Source organism: Girardinichthys multiradiatus, chromosome Y, assembly GCF_021462225.1.
Source record: "Girardinichthys multiradiatus isolate DD_20200921_A chromosome Y, DD_fGirMul_XY1, whole genome shotgun sequence".
NCBI lineage: Eukaryota > Metazoa > Chordata > Actinopteri > Cyprinodontiformes > Goodeidae > Girardinichthys > Girardinichthys multiradiatus.
In genome coordinates this window covers 35,045,862-35,069,179 of record NC_061818.1, presented here as the reverse complement: position 1 = coordinate 35,069,179, position 23,318 = coordinate 35,045,862, and the positions used below count along the sequence as shown (strand labels likewise).

Below are 23,318 nucleotides of genomic sequence, written 5' to 3'. Positions count from 1 at the left end.
TGTCGTTGACACAAGAAGCAGCTAACAAAGCTGCATCAGTACTTAAAGTCTCTTCTGTTACCTGTTGCTGCAGTTAGGAGAAAGAGATTGATATCTTCACATTGCAGAAAAAACTCTTCAAATTGCCCTTGCTTTACATAAGACATGTTGCTTGCTTTCTCAGCCACAGACTATTATTTTCTGGTTATACCAAAAAAAAAACAAAAAAACAAAAAAACAAGAGTTTCAGATTAGAAGCTACACCTAAATTAGTAATAACTCAAGCCATTTTGTGCACAAAGCATATAAGCATATAAGGAGCCCCTGAGGCCCTGAGCCATGCATTGGGAGAGCACACATACCCACTGTGAACGGATCTAAGGTCTGTGTTTAAATGGAGGAGGGGATGGATGGGCCATGCCCTGCAAAGCAGAACAAAAATCTTAACAAAGTGGGTGGGAATTTTTTGGAGGTGATGGGGGGTGGAGGGGCTAAACTCTCCTTTAAGAAGATAGATGGATGTGACGTCCAATAGGCGTTCAGTAATATTCTGCAGCGACCAACCAGATCAGCCTGTCTTACAAATAAAATGCCACACGAGTTTCTTACACAGGTTGAGCTGTTGTCATTCTGCCGAGACGGGAATCAAACTACCAAATGTAAGGCGATCGCATCACTTCTGATGTATTATACACGGATCTAGACTGTAGACTTCACTACGCTTGTCTTTCTGATTTTCTCCGCTTAGACGAAACAGCAAGGCGAGAAAAATGACTGTTACTATCACAAAAGAAAGCTTCTGCAGTTTATGCATTCAGCGTCTTGGAGGAACTGATTACAGTTAGAAAAAGAAGCAGCTGTGAACGACGGGGACACAACTTGACACAAGCTGAGTGTGTGTTTTCTTAAGCGCGGCTCGGTTGTGGGAGAGAAGTGTGTGAGTGCGTGGATGCGTGGGGGGGGGATGACGGGCAGGAGTGGAGGAGCGCCCCGGGGATGCAGCAACCCCAGCCTGCAGCCCCTCCGAGCCACCGTCCCGTTCCAGCTCCAGAGAGGCTCCGTTCTCCTCTGCAGGGAGCACAAAGCGGGTAAATGCACAAGCAACAGTAGGGGATCACCCCTATGCACTGCAGAGACACCAAAGTTTGTTTTCACTCACCTTATAAGTGTTATTTTGCTTAGAAAATGCAGGACAAAGCTTTACTTTTTTGGTAATAAGGAAATATTTCCACTCTTTATGAAACAACGTGCTGTCAAGTTAAACAGCAATGACTGACAATTGGTAACATTATTAAATCTAGATAAAAGGGTACTTTCTAAATCTAATAGGCCTTTATGATCAATATCTTTTTTATATATATGTAACAGGGTTGTTGTAAAACTGATAAATGCAGGAAAACTGCAGTTTATTTGAACACCAGGTATTAAAGGCTCTATCCAGCAGTGCATGTTTTTCATCTGACAAGAAAAACACACCTTAAACTATGAAACTTGGGGCTACATGGTGGTGCAGTTGGTAGCACTGTTGCCTTATAGCAAGAAGGTCTTGGGTTCGATTCCTGGCCGGGGGTCTTTCTGCATGGAGTTTGCATGTTCTCACTGTGCATGCGTGGGTTCTCATCAGGTACTCTGGCTTCCAAAGACATGCCTGTTAGGTTAATTGGTCTCTGTAAATTGCCCTTAGGCGTGTGAATGAGTGTGTCTGCATGGTTTTGTTCCCCTGCAATGGACTGGCAACCCATCCAGGGTGTACCCCTTCTCCTGCCCATACACTGCTGGAGAAGCACCAGCTTTCCACGCAAGCCACTATGGACGGAGCGGTATAGAAAACGACTGACTACGAAACGTTTTAAAAAGCACATTAGAAATTTGAAAACATTTATTCTGCCTTTTACGTATTTGGTTGATGACATCAGAAGCAGAATAATTGAGCAGATCAGCTGGCATTAGTAACCATTATGTCAGACAAGTGCGTTTTGAGAGCTTTCAGTGTGGATTTGGAAACATTTGAGTTGCAAGGGGTTGAACCGTGTGAGACTCCAATGATGGATGCTACTGTGAAGGGCCGCAGCTAACCATGACTATGACAGTGATTGTTTTCAGACATATGGTCATGCTGTGTGAACTACTGCTTTAGCTTTATCAACTTCTTTCCTTCTGGTGCTGACTGGAATGATGGCGAAGGGTTAGGTACTGTAGGTGCATTAATATTGGGCCTAACTGATAGGAGTTGTGCCCTGCTGTCCAGGGTGGACCCCGCCTCTCGCCCATAGACTGCTGGAGATAGGCACCAGCTCCCCTGCGACCCACTATGGAATAAGCGGTAGAAACTGACTGACTGACTGAAAGGAGTTGGCCAATTTAAAATCTCTCCTATTTTCAATGAAAGAAGCAGGTGATGCTGCAGTTCTGTATGAAACTTTGTTGGGACTTGAAGGTCATCTTAATGGAACAATTCCACCAGCTCATATGATGTTTAAAACAACTTGGTTGATTATTGAAGATTTTTGCTAATGAAATCCGACCAATCCAGTCTGTCCTGGTCATCTTCACATCCCGTGCTCATGATTGCCAAATTTAATTGAAATCCGTGCTGTGTCTTCATGTTCCATTCAAGCATTTTGCTGCCACCACACAGTAAACACCTTTAAAAGGGGAAATAGAATAAAAACATACAAATAAACACAGAAGAAATTCAACAAGAAAAACTGCAAATGGACATGTTTAAAAGGGCGCTGATCGTTTGTCTTATGCCCTATGTGATGTCATCAGCGACACGTACATTTAGAAGCTTTTTTTGGGAAGGCAGATTTTATATTCTTTTTAATAACAATTTCCACAAACTATTAAAACAAATCAAAAAGCTGACTATGACATGTTCTATGAGTGACAAGAGGTATCTAAACTGAGTTTGGAAAAGTCTGGCTAACAGTGTTGAAGGAAAAGCAAGAAGGTAGATCTTTGTCATGATCTTAACAGGAGAAGTTCAGTTTGACTAACTCCAGCCCTGTGGTCTTAAAACAAAAAATGCAACACGTTCTGAGAAAGCTATGTCAACAAAAGGAGGTTGCTAACCCTGAAACATAACTTTCCACTCATAATATTATTTTGACACTCCGCTTTCCCCTTCGCACTATGACCTGCTGGATTTCTGTAGAGTTTATGCATGACGCTAACACAGCAGCAGGACTTTTTAAGGCCTCTTTGTTTCTCTCAGAGTGCTTGTTATGTTAACTAGGTCCATGAAAGTCACATCTGCATGTTATTTATACTTTCTGTCTGCCCTGCGACCCCGGCCAAAGACAGCGTACTGTGGATGTGCTTACAGGTCGGTGATAAATAAACTAGCATCTTGTGGTGAGAATTCCTGGCCTTATGTAGCTTTGCTCCAGGTCATAGGCATGATCCACACCTGCCAGGGGGCACAAAAAGCTGCCAACATGCACATGCTCGCACAGTATTGCACCAGTGCAAGTCTTAAAGGGGACATAGCATGCTTTTATTTAGTTTTTTAAAGATGTTTTTTTGGCACTAGACACCTTTATTTTAAATTTTTTGACAGTAGGCAAACAGGAAAGAAGGGCCGAGTCATTTGGCAAAGGTTGCCAGGTCCAGGACTTGAACCTGGGATGGCCACATCGAGGACTGTAGCTCCTATATGTGGTTGCGTGCTTAAACCCTACGCCACCAGCGCAGTGCCCCATATAATGCTTTTAAATCCTTCCTTTTCACACTTAAATCATTTAGCTGTGGTCTATATAAAGTGGAACTGCAATGCTTTGGTCTGAACTCCTTGTTCTTGTAGCTCCACAGGCTCCTCTTTTACCTGTTCTGAGGTGCGTCTGAGAGCAACTTGTTTTGGTGCGGTCTCTTTAAATGCTATTGAGGCACTTTACATCCCACACTTCTCTAGGTCAAAGAGCGTACCAGTCCAACCCTTTCGGCCATTTTTGTAGTTTGATACCAGCGACACAATTATCTAGAACAGCAGAAACTGAGAAAAGGGGCAAAAACAATGCTAAACTGTTTATGTAATAACATTCAAAACTGTACAGTTATGTCCTCAAGGAGCTAAAAGCAGCACACAGTGCTAACATAAGCAGAAGGCATGATGCTACTGCTATCAAAACAATGGCCAAGACGGCACATCAAAACACAATAAATTCATGTCTAAAATAAAGTTTGTTGTCATTTTAGCTTTATTTTCAGCTTATCACTTTGATGTGTCCATCGTTTCCATAGACAGAAAGAACTGACCCCTTAATCAGGTGAAGTCTTTCAGTAAATACTTTTTGAGGTTGCTGAAGCCACTGGTCCTTGAATGTGGGTACATTTCCATGAAAAATAAAATTTAACCAGGCACTTCGAAGTGGTTCTGATGTTGGGGGACGATGTGGGTTAATACACCCAACAACCGAACATTTAGACTTACCCACTTGAAGCTTCGGCATACTTGAGCTTGGGATACAAAATCGCAGCGGGAAATAAAAATGGCGGATACACTGAATTGGGACCCGGAAGTCCATGACCTTGTTTAGCTGTTCTGCAGCAAATACTGTGACGTAACAGTTCAAAAAAACACAGTAGAGAATAGAGAAAAGTGAAAATTATGACCCAAACACAGTATAAAGATATCTACGCAGCACCTGGAGACTAAATTCAACTTTTCTGCACTCCTACAGACTCCAAGTACACAACAAAATGTATTTAAGTGCTAAAAAAGTAAATTTTGCATGATATGCCCCCTTTCAAGCACTGACACTGATCAGTTCCTCTAAGATGTTAGTTGCATTAGTTCTTTATCTTCTACCTCCAGGAATTAAGACGTTTTGCTTAACTTATAATGTGATCTTTAACAATAGGATTTCTGAATGAATTTCAATAGTTTTCCTTGAACCTTCATTGCTTTTTAAAATTTCTGTGCAGAAATCTGCCTAAAAATGATTAAAGTTGACATTCAAATAGGCAGACACGTCTTTAGTACAGATAGTATCTGGAAATCATTTGTAAGAACTATAAATAAAATTGCAGTAAACATTTTACTGCACTTTTGTTGTTTGTTTTCCCCTGAAGGTCAGAATAGGGGACTTACAAATTCACCCAGAGTTCAAAGACCTTATGAAAGCCTTATAAACTTTTGAACAAAAAACAGTATGGCTGCTAAAAGTAAAAGTAAAATGCAATGAGGTATGACTCTGCACGTCTGCACAGCACTGTGTTTGTTACATGCAGGGTTACCACAAGCCAAATGTGGTCAAACAGTCAGGAGGTCACTGCTGTCCTTTAAAGGGAGTTATTTAAATATAAGGACCCTTGCAAAATGATTGTCATCTTTTCAAATGTTTAACATTTAGTTGTGTTACAATCACAAACTAAGATAAAGACAGGGTTTTCAGTCTGTTTTTTTCTAGAACCACCTTTTCTTCAATCACAACTCTATCTCCACTAACGTTCTAGAAACTATATGTTTTTCCATTCTTTATAAAATAGCTTAAGCTCAGTAAATTGGATGGAGAGCATCTTTAAACAACAATTTTCAGGTCTTGCCTCATATTCTAAATTGAAATTAGGTCTGGACTTTGATTGGGCCATTCCAACAAACGGATAAACTAAACCTTTCCATCATTCCTCTGCCTGTATGTTTTGGGCTGTTGTCTTGCTGGAACATCCACCCCAGTCTCAAGCCTGTTGCAGCCTCTAACTGTTTTTTTTTCCAGAATTACCCTGCTTTTAGCTCCATTTTTCTTTCCATCAACTCTGAGGAGTTTTCCTGTACCTGTTGGAGTAAAGCATCCCCTCAGCTTGGTGCTGCCACCACCATGTTTCATAGTGTGGGTGTAGGTGTTTCTGACCGACAGCAGCAGGTGTGACTGGGGAGCATCTTCTCCTGAACCAGATCAATAAGTACTGGTGCCCCCCAGGGGTGTGTTCTATCCCCACTCCTCTTCTCCCTGTACACAAATGACTGCACCTCACCGGACTCGTCCGTGAAACTCCTGAAGTTTGCAGACGACACCATTGTCATTGGTCTGATCCAGGACGGTGATGAGTCTGCATACAGACAGGAGGTGGATCGACTGATACACTGGTGTAGTCAGAACTATCCGGGAACTCAATCCACTCAAGACTGTAGAAATGGTATGGAACTTTTGGAGAACACCACCCATATACACCCCCTCACCATCCTCAACAACACTGTATCGGCTGTGGACCACTTCAGGTTCTTAGGAACCACCATCTCTGAGGACCTGAGATGGTCTTCACACATAGACACTGTTCGAAAGAAGGCCCAGCAGAGACTGTACTTCCTGAGGCAACTCAAGAAGTTCAACCTTCCACAGGAGCTGTTGGTCATCTTCTACACTGCCATCATTCAGTCTGTCCTGTCTTCATCCATCTCAGTGTGGTTTGGCTCATCCACCAAACAGGACAGGTCCAGACTGCAACGAATAATCAGGAATGCAGAGAGAATAATCAGAGCTGACCTTCCCTCCATCCAGGACTTATACAGGTCTAGGGTCAAGAAAAGAGCTGCTAACATCTCTGCAGACCCCACACACCCTGCACATAAACTGTTCAGAGTTTCAGGTCGCCGCTACAGAGCACTGTTCACTAAAACCAGCCGCCACAGAGACAGTTTCTTCCCCCAGGCTGTTTCTCTGATGAACATTTAATAGAGTACCAAACAACAGCATACAGATGTTGCAAATGCAGCTTTTTATTTATATAAAGTACAGACCAAAAGTTTGGACACACCTTCTCATTCAAAGAGTTGTCTTTATTTTCATGACTATGAATATTGTAGCTTCACACTGAAGGCATCAAAACTATGAATTAACACATGTGGAATTATATACTGAACAAAAAAGTGTGAAACAACTGAAAATATGTCTTATATTCTAGGTTCTTCAAAGTATCCACCTTTTGCTTTGATTACTGCTCCGCACACTCTTGGCATTCTGTCGATGAGCTTCAAGAGGTAGTCACCTGAAATGGTTTTCCAACAGTCTTGAAGGAGTTCCCAGAGTTGCTTAGCGCTTGTTGGCCCTTTTGCCTTCACTCTGCGGTCCAGCTCACCCCAAACCATCTCAATTGGGTTCAGGTCCGGTGACTGTGGAGGCCAGGTCATCTGGCGCAGCATCCCATCACTCTCCTTCTTGGTCAAATAGCCCTTACACAGCCTGGAGGTGTGTTTGGGGTCATTGTCCTGTTGAAAAATAAATGATGGTCCAACTAAACACAAACCGGATGGAATAGCATGCCGCTGCAAGATGCTGTGGTAGCCATGCTGGTTCAGTATGCCTTCAATTTTGAATAAATCCCCAACAGTGTCACCAGCAAAGCACCCCCACACCATCACACCTTCTCCTCCATGTTTCACGGTGAGAACCAGGCATGTGGAGTCCATCCGTTCACCTCTTCTGTGCCGCAAAAAGACACGGTGGTCGGAACCAAAGATCTCAAACTTGGACTCATCAGACCAAAGCACAGATTTCCACTTGTCTAATGTCCATTCCTTGTGTTCTTTAGCCCAAACAAGTCTCTTCTGCTTGTTGCCTGTCCTCAGCAGTGGTTTCCTAGCAGCTATTTTACCATGAAGGCCTGATTCACACAGTCTCCTCTTAACAGTTGTTCTAGAGATGTGTCTGCTGCTAGAACTCTGTGGCATTGACCTGTTCTCTAATCTGAGCTGCTGTTAACCTGCGATTTCTGAGGCTGGTGACTTGGATGAACTTATCGTCCGCAGCAGAGGTGACTCTTGGTCTTCCTTTCCTGGGGCGGTCCTCATGTGAGCCAGTTTCTTTGTAGCATTTGATGGTTTTTGCGACTGCACTTGGGGACACTTTCAAAGTTTTCCCAATTGTTCGGACTGAGTGACCTTCATTTCTTAAAGTAATGATGGCCACTCGTTTTTCTTTACATAGCTGCTTTTTTCTTGCCATAATACAAATTCTAACAGTCTATTCAGTAGGACTATCAGCTGTGTACTGTATCCACCTCCTGCACAACACAACTGATGGTCCCAACCCCATTTATAAGGCTTGAAATCTCACTTATTAAACCTGACAGGGCACACCTGTGAAGTGAAAACCATTTCAGGTGACTACCTCTTGAAGCTCATCAACAGAATGCCAAGAGTGTTTGTAGCAGTAATCAAAGCAAAAGGTGGCTACTTTGAAGAACCTAGAATATAAGACATATTTTCAGTTGCTTCACACTTTTTTGTTCAGTATATAATTCCACATGTGTTAATTCATAGTTTTGATGCCTTCAGTGTGAAGCTACAATATTCATAGTCATGAAAATAAAGAAGACACACCTTCTCTTATGAATGAGAAGGTGTGTCCAAACTTTTGGTCTGTACTGTATGTGTATATTTGTATATTGTATATATGTATACTCATTAATGCAAAAAACAAAACCCAGAGAGCAAAGTGTACCGGAGTCAAATTCCTTGTTTGTATTTACGAACTTGGCAATAAAGCTGATTCTGATTCTGATTCTAAGCTGCTTCTCTCATTATTACTCTGCTTTTTCAATCTGTCAGTTTAGGTGGACCCAAGTCTTGGTAGGTTTGCAGTTGAACAACAGAAACATTTAATTATACCGCTTCATGCATAGTGGATCGCGGGGAGCTGGTGCCTATCTCCAGCAGTCTATGGGCGGGAGGCGGGGTACACCCTGGGCAGGTTGCCAGTCCATTGCAGGGCAACACACAAACAACCAAGCACACACTCAGTCACACACCTAAGAGCAATTTAGAGAGACCAATTAACCTAACAGGCATGTCTTTGGACTGTGGGAGGAAGCCGGAGTACCCGTTGAGAACCCACTCTGTGATATGTTCAAAGCTTCTTGGGATTTTGTTTTATAACCTAACCTTGCTTAACACTTCTCCACAACTCTCTCCCAGACCTGTCTGCTGTGTTCCTTGAACTTCATGATGCTCTTTGTTTACTAATGCTCTCCAACAAGCTGATGAGGCTTTCACAGAACACCTGAATTTATACTAAAATTCATTCATATGGACTCTACTTACAAATAAGTGGACATCTGATGAAGATCGTTGTGCCCATTTTTATTTTTTGGTATCAAAGTAAAAAAGACTGAATACAAGCTGTATCTTTGAGAACTTTATTCGTAAAACATTTTGAAACTAAAGCGGCCATTTTCTTTCCACTTTAAATTCATGCACTACTTTATGTTTGTCTGTCACATAAAACTCCAATGAAATATATGACGCTCAACACCAAGCTAAAACATACACTTGTCACTTATTGGATGTATATTTTTTCTGTTTTCAAAAGTTGACAGAAACGCTGCCCGCCCACCAAGACCCACAATTCGTCGAACTCTTTCTTTGGATACAATCGTTGGACCGTATCTGCAGGGGCACTGGCCCAAAGAGGCAGAGGGCACACCGGTTGCCTGTGTCAATGACAAAGCCACTCAGGTAAATGCCAGTATATTTTACAACCTTCCAATTAGTAATTATGCTTCAATAGAAGTTACAGTAATTAAAGGAAAACTGGACAAGATGAATGTCAGCTTGGGTTGCACCAGAGTTAGCTGGTCCAGGAACGTATTTCCCATAAAACCTGTGTGTTGCAGAGGAGAAAGCAGACAGGTTTAACTCCAGGTGCTCGTCAGCTCTCCGTCTTGTGTATGTAAAGACAAGATATCTGATGTAGGCTCTGCAGGTGTCTGGGGGGTGTGTGTTCCAGTTTGATACAGCGGGTGGAAAGCAGCCAACTGGAAATAGTTGTTTTGTTCTTCTTCAAACTGCTGTTTCTCCCTTGCTTTCCCTCCACCACCCCTCGACTGTATTTGTCCCAAACTAGTTCATAAAGCCCAGACTTCACATTGCAGAGTTTCACACATGTTCATCTTTGCTCATGACACAGTTTAAAGCTTGCATGAACCCCCTTTGCCTCCATTGTGAGAAAAAGACCCCTCCTGACCTCATTATACAGACACCCCATCCCCCCAGTGCTCCCCTGAAGCCCACTACCGACCCACCTCCGCTCGCCAAACTTCCTTTGCATTATGTCAGATGGTATTACAGCCCCCCCGCATGCAATTTAATCCTTTTTCATGCACTAAGCAGAAATATCACTGAGCTTGACTTGTTTTCGTTTAAAAATCAGAAAAAAGTCAGAATTTTACACTTTAATTGCTGATTCAATTCTGTATCAGATAACCACATCATTATTGAAAGTATCTGAGGTCACTTCAGTCAGCAAGAGATAGCACATCTTTAAGCTCATCTCTGACTCAGGAGTTTGAGCTCAGTTCTAATGCTAGCAGGCTGATATTTATGGTGCATGGTGCAGCTGGTAGAAATCTCATTACTTCCGCAATTACTTGGCTAATTATTCTTATTAATGAAATCTGTGTAGCAGTTCTAAATAAAACACAGTTTTGATTATTTAGAGATGCTTTGTTATGAATGATACATGTTCTGCACTCAGCTTAGATCATCGTAACCTTAGATGGATTCTGCAAAACTCTACATGTGGTTCCCATTCATTCACACACACACACACACACACACACACACACACACACACACACACACACACACACACACACACACACACATACACACACACACACAGATGCTAAAGGCCCCGTAAATGCTGTGTAAGGGGCTTCGCCTGCCGTTTGGAGCAACTAGGAGTTCAGTGAAAGGAAAACCTGAAAAAAATCACTAATGCTTACTGGATTCTGCATCTAGGCACTTTGATTTTATAAAGTTTTATATAATCCATTAAAAGGTTGTTCATATTTCAGCCTATATATAAGTGGATCAACTGACCCACTGGTCATTGCAATTCCTTGGCCCATACTTCTATGGTGGCTTCTTGGCTTAATGTCCTTCTGATTCCTTTTTGACTTCTTACATAATTTCTAAACCAAAATAAGCATTAACTATTGCTGAAAACGATTAAATCTATAAGTAACTATGTCTGACATTTTTATAGATTTACATTGGTTCGTTGGAAAAAGAAAGACAAGCAGGGCAAGTTTATTTGTTTAGTAACATTCATACAAATGGCAATCCAAGTGCTAAATAAGACCGGAACTAGTTTAGTATAGCACCAGACAATCCCACCCATTTCCCCAGTCCATTAATTATTGTGTTATAATTAAACTCAGTCCTCAGATATAGTTATTACATGACAGAAGCTCTAGATGCATCACTGTTAAGATGTATCATGATTATGATCATTCAAAACATTTACCAGCGAAGAATCAGTACATTGTAAAACAATACACCATCTTTTACTATATAGACTCACATAAGCTCTAAAAATTTTAATGCTATTGTTAAGCATACAAAAACACAGCTGATTCCATTCAGTCATTGTCTGGTAAATAAAATGAAACCTAGATGGAGATTATGTCTGTGAATATTAAGTACCCCTTGTTGGTACCTCAGGATTTTGAAGTTAAATCAACACTCTGCTCTATAAAAAGAGACATATTGCCAGTTTGCTTGTGTGGAGTGTATTAACACAATGCCAAGGAAGAAAGAAACAACTAATGACTTTGAGAAGTAATTCTTGCTGTCCATTCAATTGTGAAGAGTTAAAAGAGTTCAAATCAATCATTCACCATTGAAAAAGATTTTTCTTAAGTGGAAAACATGTAAGACCAAGCTTTCCATGGTTGGACGTCTCAACAAATTCACAACAAAGAGAGACTCCATCTGAGTGTCTACAGGCCTCAGGTAGCAGTTTAATGGTTTATGTTCTTAGGCAGGATAATAAGGAAAAGCACTGAACTAGTATGGATTGTTTTGAAAGGATGCTAGAAGAGAGCCTCTTCTCTTATAAACAAGATGGTATATTTGAATGTATTTGAATGGATCAGGAGGCATCTGAAACACCATTAAGACAGATCAGACAAAAGTAGAGATGTTTGGTGAAAACTAAGCACAAAATAGTACCGAGTGAGGTTAAAGGAACTAAACACCTTGTAGTCATTGTGTCAGGCAGTAAAGAACCATTTTGCGTACCAAAGTACTCCAGAGTTTAAGAGAGGTAATTTTCCTGACAGATGAAGCTTGGTCCAACCTGTGTCATCACCAAGACAATGATCCCACAAACAGCAGCGAATCTATAACAGAATGGCTAAAAAAGAAAAGATTAAAAGTGTTTCTACAGCACAAAGTCCGAGGCCTTAAGAGAGCCGTGCAGAAACAAATGTCTGCAAACCTCAATGAAGTGAAACAAGGTTGGAGAAAAGAACAGGACAATTTTTCCACAAGAGTGTGAGAGACTGATTAAAGGTAGATGTGATTCTATGAGCTATTGGACCATGGTGTGTACTTTATTTACTTGCAGCTTTTAGATTTTCTCTTTATCTTTGCTTAATAACTAATGAAAGTGTGGAATCTGTTGTGTGTTTTTGATCTCTGGGGGATAGATTTAAACAAATTGAGAACCTAATTAAAACCAGACAATTTTTATCATGATCATTTTGCCATAACTATAGATATAAGTTGTTGCTATGTTCCTTTTAGATAGAAACATTAGCCACGAAGGCCAAATTCTCAAATACATTTTAGGTCTTTTTATAGGACGGTGTCCCATGATGCTTGGCTCATGTTATGGGAAGGGTGGGATGTTAGAGTTGGATGATTGCATGGGGGAGGGGGTTTTAGTAGATGTAACTTTATGCCAATGTCACTGGATGACTCACTCATGCTGTATTCTGACCTATTTAACCTTCTGGACATTCAAATAGACTGAAGGGGACATTATATCTGTTTTTTTTTCCTGCAGGCAGATATGGAAGTAATGGAAGTAACTTTTCTGTGGAGTTGTGAGGCTGATAGCTAGATATGAGGTTTTATTTATTGTGCTGCTGGGATCGAAAGCTGTGTGACCTCATTTCTAGCTGACTGAGGCCAGCTAATGAGTAGAATGGAGCTTTCAGAGTGGGTCAAGTTGTGTGGGAAGCTGTGCAAATGGATCGATGAGATACCAAAACTTTAGGTACTCGATCCTGTTGAATAGTCCAACCTGGAACTCAACTGATGAGGATGAATGTCCAGTCGTCTGCTCATAACCAGCAGTTTGGGGTGATCCACCAGGATCCAGCTGGCAGAAGATCAAGAGTGAATGTGAAGAACTCGGTATGGATATATTAGAGCAGGGTCTATGGTGGCTGAAAAAGAAGAAGTGCACCAAAGTGTTTGCTTGTTTTTGTTTTTGCCCCTCTCTATGTTAAAAATAGGGTTAGTATATGTGTCTAAGTGCAGTGAGGTGTTGAATTTGTATTTGTTTATGTGGTTTGGATGGTTTTTTTTTAGTGTGTGTGTGTGTGTGTGTGTGTGTTTGTGGAAGTGGGGCTGTTTTTGCAGCTCACAGTGGTTTCTTGTCATCTTCCTTTGTACAGCTGTTGTGAGACAGGTGTGTGAGACAGCTGTGGGCCTCAGCTTCTGTGTCGTTCTCTCAAGAGGTAGAGCTGATGGTCGTTTGCTGGCTCAGCAATGTAGAGTTCTGCCAAAAGGTCAAAACTGCTGACCACTGGAACCTTACCTAAATAGGCTCCTTTGATCTGCATATCCCCAAACAGCAGTGTGAGAGCCAACACTGGTATCCTTGTTCATCTTACTGTGTGTGTTTTTAAAGACTCCATGTTCCTGGACAGAGGAGACCCGAGGAAGGAGAACTGTGGGTGGGCACAAGCGCTCAGCATCTTGGGGCAGTGCAGAGCACTTGAAGGAGGCAAGTACTGAACTAATAAAGTTTTAAAAAATGCCTTTTCCCTCATTATCTTGAAATATTAACAGCACCCTAGGGCAACGTTTGTAACCTTTCGCTTTCAGAGCAAGTCAGACTGGCTCCTAAATCATTTTTATATCCCTTCTGCCCTCAGGTGGCCAAACTGAGGCACCACCTGCAAAAACGCTCCAGGAATGCAGGATATGATCTCCCCCACATCACATTGCCGGCAGGACAGGCAGCAGGCATGACTCAGGTAGCCTTCTGCTAAATGTATTTAGGTATATTTAAGACCAAAATATTCACACCCCTTGCGGATTTAGGCTTAAAGTACATTTTTGATTTTTACTGACATGTTACTTTTGACTAGAATTGATATTAACGTTTTGAAGTGGCCCAGCCAACATCCAAATCTATGGAGGGAGATAAAGATTAGGGTGATGGCAAGGAGGCACAAGTTCACAAGCGAAAATAAATTGTCAACCAGTGGAAACATGGAAAAAGCTGGTCAGCAATTATAAAAGATTGTTTGATTGCTGCAATACCCATAATGATTTCTCCATAAAATGTTTGAAAACTTTTTTTAAAAATAATTCAACATTGTTTTATTGCGTTCAGCAAGTTTCCTGTCTCATTTTATATCACAAACTAACTTCTCGACTGAATGAAAATTGTTTTAGATTTAACCAACCATGGTATGAATCATTTTGGGCTTAACACTATAAATACAGTCTGGGTTAGAGGGTTATAGTCAGTTAGCATGGGTATAAATGTCAGTTTTGGACTTTAGATACAGCATTTTTATGACTAATGTTCTAGGTGGAAAGATTAAACAGCATACAACTTCAATGATTTTCAAAACAAGAATTAGGGGGACAACTCTGAGAGTTTTGTGCATTTTTTAAAAACTCAGAATGTAAAAATTATACAGTAAAACGTTTTATTCACCCATCCAGACCACTGAATTCAGTATTCCCAATCACTTTCATGACCGCAGCTGTATAAAATCCAGGTCCTAGCCATGCATACTGCTTCTACAAACATTTGTGAAACAATGGGTCACCCTCAGGAACTCAGTAAATCCCAGTATTGTATCGTGATAGGATGCCACCTGTGCAATAGGTTCAATCGTGAAATGTCTTTGCTGCATAATATTCCACTATTACTGGTATTATAAAATTATAGCAAATGGAAACATGGGTAACTTAGCCATAAAGTTGTAGGACTCATAAAATCACAGAGCAGGGTCAGTGGATGCCGACGAGCATAGCTTGCGTTGATCTGCAATTTTCCGCACTCAATAGCTAAAAGACCTCCAAACATCATGTGGGGCTTCAGAATCTCTCAATAACTTTGCAAAGAGAAAATAGAATGGGTTTCCGTACTGGAGCAGCTGCAGCAGCTGCAGCATAGCTGTACAGTCAGATCCGGTGGCAGAAAGCTGGACTCTAGAGCAGAGGAGACATGTTTCCTCGAGTGACAGATTGTGCCCCTTTGTTTGGCAACCCAATGGATGAGTCTGGGTTGGGTAGTTGCCAGGATATTGGCTCCTGCCCGACTGCGTTGTTTCAGAGGATATTCTGGTGTTTGGCTGTTTATCAGGAGTTGGACCCGACCCCTTCGTACAAGCATAAAGAAAAACACTTAATACTTCGATATACCAAGACATGTTGAGCAATTCCATGCCCTTACATTTATTTGATGTAACAAATAATTCAGATAACCCAAAATTTCAGCTGGACACAATAGGCAAGATTGAAAAGATTTATTGAAAGCTCTGGAAGATGATGGCAGGAAACCACCAGCGGCAGGCTCAGAAGCCTAGTTTAGTAGCTGTGCAGAGTACTGAGAATAATGAAGAACTCAGAATAAAAGCCGCTAACCTTTTCAGAATCAGTTGAGAGATAAGGAGACTGAAATTCAGCTCCTCAGTGTGATGATCCAGTGACAGTATGTGGTTTATTTGCAACTTGTGACATTTATCCAAATATAACTGGGGAGATGGAAGAGTAGTGCAACTGGAAAGTTACTCCAGTGTTGCCTTGGATTATTAGTTCACTCATAAAAACAAAAGCTAAAGTAAATGATTAAAAGCCCAAAATCCCCATGATGAGTAAATGTAAACTTCTGCCAGGCACTGTAAATAAATAAATGTTCCTAAACTCAAGAGATCAACCTGTTCTTCATCCACAAACTTAGCAAAGAAAATTTGTTTTGGTTTAATGCAGTTTGTTGCACCTTGAAAAATACACAGTTTAGTTTTAGCTGTCTTAAAGGCTCCTGTGTTGACTAAATCCTCTGACAGTGGTTGTAATTTATCTGTTTTTCTGTAGACAGTGCCCATGATGTCTCTGAACAGACTTGCACCGCGGCTGAGGCGGAGCGTTGAGGGTCTCAGCTTGGAGCTGGAGGAAGTGTTTGTGTCTGAGAAACCAGATGATCAGCATGAGGTTAGGCCACTAAGTTACAAGAGGGACTGTATAATTCCTAAATCAAGATCAGTGAGGAAAAACAAAGCAAACAAGACTTTTTTCCTGTTTCCATATACAGTGGACCTCAAAAGTGTACACATCCCAGCCAGGTGTTTATGATGTAAAAAACGAGACCAAGACAAATATAACAAAGCTTTATCCACCTTTAAAGTGATATGTACCTTGCACAATTCAACTGAAAATGCATGTAATACAAAAACCTGCAAAAGCCTGGTTGCATAACTGTGCACAACCTTGAACTTATAATTTGTTCAAGCGTCTTTTGGTCCAGTTTAAGCATTCAGTTTTGTTTGATACATACCTACCATCAATGATATTAAAAATGAATAGCTTTACATAAAGGTTACTTAGCCTAGTTGGATTTACCAGACATTTGCTCATTTGCATCCTTCAGCTGAAGATATAGTCATCAATAATTGGACTAATTATAAGACAACAACGACACTACAAATACTTGACATTTCACCACAACGGTTGAAAAGATGAGAAGACAAAACTGGTCACTTAAGGTGCTGCAGGAACAGGAAAACATGGAGGTGGCAGCATCATGATCTGGGATCACTTTTCTTCAGATGAAACTTGGGTTTTTGTCAAGGCCAAGACCAAGTCCAATTATAAAATACAAGTTTAACCAAAGCAGTGTACAATAATATCTATATAAAACCTAGACATAAAACAGATAATAGAAAGAAACAATGCCTTTCAGGTTTGACCTAAAACTTTGGGGTGTCTACAAGAAAGCTGAAGATGAAGAGATTTCTGACTTCATCAGAAGTTCAGAACTAAATCGGACTAAAAGTCTATGGTGTCATCTGAAGAAGGCCATGGACAAGAGATATCCTCCCAATCTGAGAGAGTTGAAGAATTTTTACAAGGCAGTGTGGGCAAGTATTTCCAAGTCGAGATCTGTGATGCTGATAGACTCTGACCAAAGAAGTCTGAATGCTGACATTTATTAAAAATGTGCTTCAACAAAATATTAATTTAAGGTACCCAGTTTATTGCACCTTTATCTTTATTTTTTACCCCAAAAAATATGTTTTTACTATTTCTGTTGTACGCAGTGTGTTAGATTAAAAGGGGATACAGTTACATCACAAAAGCCTAACATTTTAATAAGGGTATGGACACTTTTGAGAATCACTGGAAATTCAGTTTATTCAAAGCTCTGATTGAGTTCGTTTGCATTATCTCATGCACAGTCCGTTTTAGTTAATTAATGCCTTACAGATGTGTCATATTTCTCATTCAATATAAGCATAGAAATATTTGTATAATGACCCGTTTGTCTTGAAACTGGTTTATATTATTCATAATAATGTGAAACCGTTAAAATCATTTAGCTTTTCGTTGCCTTAAATTACGTCTTGAATATTTCAGATTTTGGATATCCCAGATGGCCACAGGGCTCCCGTCCCCGCTCAGAGATGCAGCAGCGGCTCCCAGAGTGAACCCTCTCCAGGACCCCTGGATCCTTCTCTTCTGTCACCTTCCCAGTCTCCATGTCCTCTTGATTTTTCACTCCTGTCTGCTTCTAGTTCTCCATACCACCTGAATGCATCACTTTCGTGCCTTTCCCCGCCACTGTGTCCCATGTTGGAGCCAGGTTGGACTCTGGACTTTGTCAAAGCATGACATTGAAATATCAGTTATTAGTTCCTGTGTTGATACAGTGATAATGTACGTTCCTGTGCAGAGCCTGCAGAGTGTGGGGGCTTGCGTCCTTCTCCATCAACATCGCTTCCTTCATTTGCACTGGAACCTCCTCTGCAGCAGCCGTGCTCCTCTTCCCCTCGTCCCAACAAAACGTACTCCTTCCAGCGCGAGCCACCAGAAGGCTGCGAGCGAGTTCGAGTATGTGGGGAAGCAATGTAAGGTGTTTTTTTTCGTTCGTTCGTCGTCTTCCGCTTATCCAGGACCGGGTCGCGGGGGCAGCAGACTCAGCAGAGACGCCCAGACGTCCCTCTCTCCAGACACCTCCTCCAGCTCCTCCAGGGGGAGCCCAAGGCGTTCCCAGGCCAGCCGAGAGACATAGTCCCTCCAGCGTGTCCTAGGCCGTCCCCTGGGCCTCCTCCCGGTGGGACGTGCCTGGAACACCTCCCGAGGAAGGCGTCCAGGAGGCATCCGGTATAGATGCCTGAGCCACCTCAACTGGCTCCTCTCAATGTGGAGGAGCAGCGGCTCTACTCCGAGCTCCTCCCGGATGGCCGAGCTCCTCACCCTATCTCTAAGGGAGTGCCCGGCCACCCTACGGAGGAAGCTCATTTCAGCCGCTTGTATCCGTGATCTCGTTCTTTCGGTCATGACCCAAAGTTCATGGCCATAGGTGAGGGTAGGAACGTAGACCGACCAGTAAATTGAGAGCTTTGCTTTTCGGCTCAGCTCTCTCTTCACCACAATGGACCGGCACAGCGCCCCCATTACTGTGGCAGCTGCACCGATCCGTCTGTCGATCTCCCGCTCCATTCTTCCCTCACTCGTGAACAAAACCCCGAGATACTTAAACTCCTCCACTTGAGGCAGGAACTCCCCTCCAACCTGAAGAGGACAAGCCACCCTTTTCCGGTCGAGTACCATGGCCTCGGACTTGGAGGAGCTGATCCTCATCCCAGCCGCTTCACACTCTGCTGCGAACCGCCACAGCGCATGCTGTAGGTCTTGGCTAGAGGGGGCCAGCAGGACCACGTCATCCGCAAAAAGAAGAGACGAAATCCACTGGTCCCCAAACCAGACCCCCTCCGGCCCTTGGCTGCGTCTAGAAATCCTGTCCATAAAAGTTATGAACAGGACCGGCGACAAAGGGCAGCCCTGCCAGAGTCCAACATGCACTGGGAACAGGTCCGACTTAGTGCCGGCAATGCGGACCAAACTCCTGCTCCGCTCGTACAGGGACCGGATGGCCCCTAATAAAGGGCCCCCGATTCCATACTCCTGGAGCACCCCCCACAGGGCATCACGAGGAACACAGTCGAATGCCTTCTCCAGGTCCACAAAACACATGTGAACCGGTTGGGCAAACTCCCATGAACCCTCGAGCAGCCTGTAGAGGGTATAGAGCTGGTCCAGTGTTCCACGGCTGGGACGAAAACCACACTGTTCCTCCTGAAGCCGAGGTTTGACTATCGGTCGGACTCTCCTCTCCAATACCCTGGCATAGGCCTTACCAGGGAGGCTGAGGAGTATGATCCCCCTGTAGTTGGAACACACCCTCCGGTCCCCCTTCTTATAAAGGGGGACCACCACCCCAGTCTGCCAGTCCAGAGGCACTGTCCTCGACCGCCACGCAATGTTGAAGAGGCGTGTCAACCATGACAGCCCTACAACATCCAGACACTTGAGGTACTCAGGGCGGATCTCATCCACCCCCGAAGCCTTGCCACCGCGGAGCTTTTTAACCACCTCGGTGACTTCAGCCTGGGTGATGAAAGAGTCCAACCCCGAGTCCCCAGCCTCTGTTTCCACCACGGAATGCGTGATGGCAGGATTGAGGAGATCCTCGAAGTACTCCTTCCACCGCCCGATAATGTCCTCAGTCGAGGTCAGCAGTCTCCCGCCCCCACTATAAACAGTGTTGGCAAAGCGCTGCTTCCCCCTCCTGAGGCGCCGGACGGTTTGCCAGAATCGCTTCGAGGCCAACCGGTAGTCCTTCTCCATGGCCTCACCGAACTCTTCCCAGGCCCGAGTTTTTGCCTCTGCCACAGCCCGGGCCGCAGCACGCTTGGCCTCACGGTACCCGTCAGCCGCCTCAGGAGTCCCACAAGCCAACCACAGCCGATAGGACTCCTTCTTCAGCTTAACAGCATCCCTTACTGCCGGTGTCCACCACCGGGTTCTGGGATTGCCGCCACGACAGGCACCGCAGACCTTACGGCCGCAGCTATGGGCAGCAGCATCGACAATAGATGCAGAGAACATGGTCCACTCGGACTCTATGTCTCCAACATCCCCCGGGATCTGGTCGAAGCTCTCCCGGAGGTGGGAGTTGAATACATCCCTGGCCGAGGGCTCCGCCAGGCGTTCCCAGCAGACCCTCACTGTGCGCTTGGGCCTGCCGAGTCTGTCCGGCTTTCTCCTCCTCCAGCGGATCCAACTCACCACCAGGTGATGATCAGTGGACAGCTCAGCCCCTCTCTTCACCCGAGTGTCCAAAACATGCGGCCGAAGGTCTGATGATACGACAACAAAGTCGATCATCGACCTCCTGCCTAGGGTGTCCTGGTGCCAAGTGCACTGATGGACACCCTTATGTTTGAACATGGTGTTCGTTATGGACAATCCGTGACTAGCACAGAAGTCCAATAACAAAACACCACTCGGATTCAGATCGGGGAGGCCATTCCTCCCGATCACGCCTCTCCAGGTGTCACTGTCGTTCCCCACGTGGGCGTTGAAGTCCCCAGCAGAATAATGGAGTCCCCGGGAGGGGCGCTATCCAGCACCCCCGACAGGGACGCCAAGAAGGCAGGGTACTCTGCACTACCACTCGGCCCGTAAGCTGAAATGATAGTCAGAGACCTCTCCCCAACCCGAAGGCGCAGGGATACAACCCTCTCATCCACTGGGGTAAACCCCAACACGAGACGGCTGAGCTGGGGGGCAACAAGCAAACCCACACCAGCCCGCCGCCTCTCCCCGTGGGCCACTCCAGAGTAGAAGAGAGTCCAACCCCTCTCAAGGAGATGGGTTCCAGAGCCCACGCTGTGCGTGGAGGCGAGCCCGACTATTTCTAGTCGATATCTCTCGACCTCCCGCACAAGCTCAGGCTCCTTCCCCCCCAGCGAGGTGACATTCCACGTCCCTAGAGCCAGCCTAAGCATCCGGGGATCGGGCCGTTGAGGTCTCCACCTTCGTCCGCCACCCAATCCTCTTTGCACCGGTTCCAAAGACATGCCTGTTAGGTTAATTGGTCACTATAAATTGCCCTTAGGTGTATGAATGAGTGTGTGCATGGTTGTTTGTGTGTTGCCCTGCGATGGACTGGCGACCTGTTCAGGGTGTACCCTGCCTCTCGCCCATAGACTGCTGGAGATAGGCACCAGCTCCCCCGCGACCCACTATGGAATAAGCGGTAGAAAATGACTGACTGACTGTGTTTTTTTTTTCCTAAATAATTTTAGTTCAGCTGTTTGTGTAAAATAATGATTCATGTTGTTGCAGAATGGTGAAAGTATAAGTATTTTAGCAACCTTGACTTTATTCTATGTTCTCCTTGTATCTCTTCACCTCCAGGTCTGCCTATCAAGATGAGCATCCCCTCCAGCCATCCTGTCCGGACCCTAACAAAGTCAACTTTACCCCCCACGGAGGCTCTGCTTTCTGCCCAGTCAGCCTTCTGAAACCCCTGCTGCCCTCCATGGACCTCCTTTTTAGCGGCCTGTCCGTGTCTCCTGTCACTGGCTGCTCGGGTCAGACGTCTCCTACCAGGAATCTGGGCATGCAGTAGTTGGAAATCTGAACAGTGTCTCTCAGGACTACACAACAATGCACTGCTGGAACACTTAATAATGTTTTTATGCAGACTGACAATTAAGTATCTCATTGCTGTGGGTCTGTTGACCATTACACTCTGTGTGACTGTAAGCATCGTTTCTGCCATGCTTTAGGATAATGTGGCCTAAAGTTCAGTTGGTTGATTGATTATTTCTACCTAAAGGATATTTTTTCTGTTATTTTTTAAATCTCACTGATACTACTTTTATTCTGGGATTCCACCGTAAGAGACAAAGATTAGACTTCAGGATTTAATTTGATCATGTGTTAGAAATCCATGTTTAGAAGTACATTGCCCTTTTCCAGAAAACAAAAAAGGGATTTAATTTGATATGTCTGCAATCTCCCAGGTTTTTGTTTTTTATTATTCATATCAAAGTGAATTTAGTTTCAGCAAGCCAAGCACTCACAACGTATGTAAATTGCTTTTACAGTCTATCCATAACATGTGAACATATTCGTGGTAGATTTCCATGCTAAATGTGTTGATTAAAAATTAATATTTTAACACTTATCCCCTACTTTTCTACAGATGTTAGGATAGACAATATTTATTTTCTTATTTTTCTAAGGGTTTACAGTTATGTATTTGACAAAGAAATGTTGTTTGTTATGTTTGAAATGCATATTACAGGTAGGATTTGATGTTTTTATAGATTTACTTGCCTAAAATTGACATAATTACATCTGCAATGTTATGTCTGTCCTTCTAGGATTTTCCTCAAGTGTTGCTGTCTGGAAATTTTGGAAAATAAGGGAATATGATTTAGCTATTTTCCAGCTCTACATTTTAAGGTTTAGCATTTCTTATTTCTATAATTTCTCAGATTCACATGTTCTGACAATATTTTATGTATTTCAGCAAATCACTTTTTAAATTTACCCTAGATGGACAATAGGGAACAACGGTTTTTCTAAATATCTCCTGAATTTAAGGCTTCAAACTATATCCCCATGTTAAAGATATGTGAGTATAATTGTTGAATATCAAGAGAAAATGTTATCACCTGAGACCCTATTACTAACTTGTAAAGCTGATTATTAGTGACTATGTGTTCTCACATACTCAAAAACGAAGGCTTTGATGGCTGGAGCCTGAGTAACAAAAAGGCTTGATGTGGTAGATGACCCAAAAATAGAAATCATCACAGCTGTTTCCATCTTTTAGTTGACAGTCAGTGTTGCTTGTTTATTTTATTTTATTTTTTCTTAATAGATGTGCCTCTGTTACAAAGTCCAGTAGGAAATAGATTGGAAACACTGAGATTTTTGTTTTATTTTTATCCATATTTATTAAGACTTAAACCAAATTTTAATTTTCATACTTTCCTGGACTGTGTAAGTTGGTTTGAATCGTTCCACGCAGTGTTAAATAAAGAGATAACATACATCAAAATACGGAGCTGGTGGTATTATTAATTGTTTTAGAATAAGAGAAAAATTAAGGGTAAATATCCTGTTGTACAATATTTGTGGAATTACAGGCAACTTATTGATATCAAAGCCTTATTTTCAAGGAACATATTGTCAGCACATGTCTGTTTTCAAAGAATATTATATTAACCACTGCGATAACTTTTATTAATATTATTTCACTTTTATTAATATTATTGTGCCACTT

The 23,318-nt window shown here is 42.9% G+C and overlaps 1 protein-coding gene across 4 annotated transcripts; it reads left to right on the top strand.

Annotated features, from left to right (window-relative positions):
* Positions 1 to 574: 574 nt before the first annotated feature.
* Positions 575 to 23,093, top strand: LOC124863978 (protein FAM117A-like). Of its 4 annotated transcripts, XM_047358572.1 has the most exons (9): positions 575 to 638; positions 728 to 1,067; positions 9,288 to 9,433; positions 13,623 to 13,718; positions 13,870 to 13,971; positions 16,049 to 16,165; positions 17,588 to 17,813; positions 17,904 to 18,078; positions 21,437 to 23,093. In XM_047358572.1, exons 2-9 carry the CDS (start codon positions 929 to 931, stop codon positions 21,648 to 21,650), a joined length of 1,215 nt encoding a protein of 404 aa, XP_047214528.1. In that variant the 5' UTR covers positions 575 to 638; positions 728 to 928; the 3' UTR covers positions 21,651 to 23,093. The 4 variants fall into 4 exon arrangements, with proteins under 4 accessions (XP_047214528.1, XP_047214527.1, XP_047214530.1 ...); XM_047358571.1 differs by having other exon boundaries at positions 583 to 1,067; XM_047358574.1 differs by having other exon boundaries at positions 583 to 1,067; positions 17,904 to 18,083; positions 21,437 to 21,571.
* The last annotated feature ends 225 nt before the right edge of the window (positions 23,094 to 23,318 follow it).

Bases quoted from the DNA above. Each gene is read 5' to 3' on its own strand.
- LOC124863978 (XM_047358572.1), top strand. From the start codon at position 929: ATGCGTGGGGGGGGGATGACGGGCAGGAGTGGAGGAGCGCCCCGGGGA. The intron at 13,972-16,048 runs GTAGCCTTCTGC...GTTTTTCTGTAG, and splicing joins AGGCAGCAGGCATGACTCAG to ACAGTGCCCATGATGTCTCT. The intron at 18,079-21,436 runs GTAAGGTGTTTT...CTTCACCTCCAG, and splicing joins CGAGTATGTGGGGAAGCAAT to GTCTGCCTATCAAGATGAGC.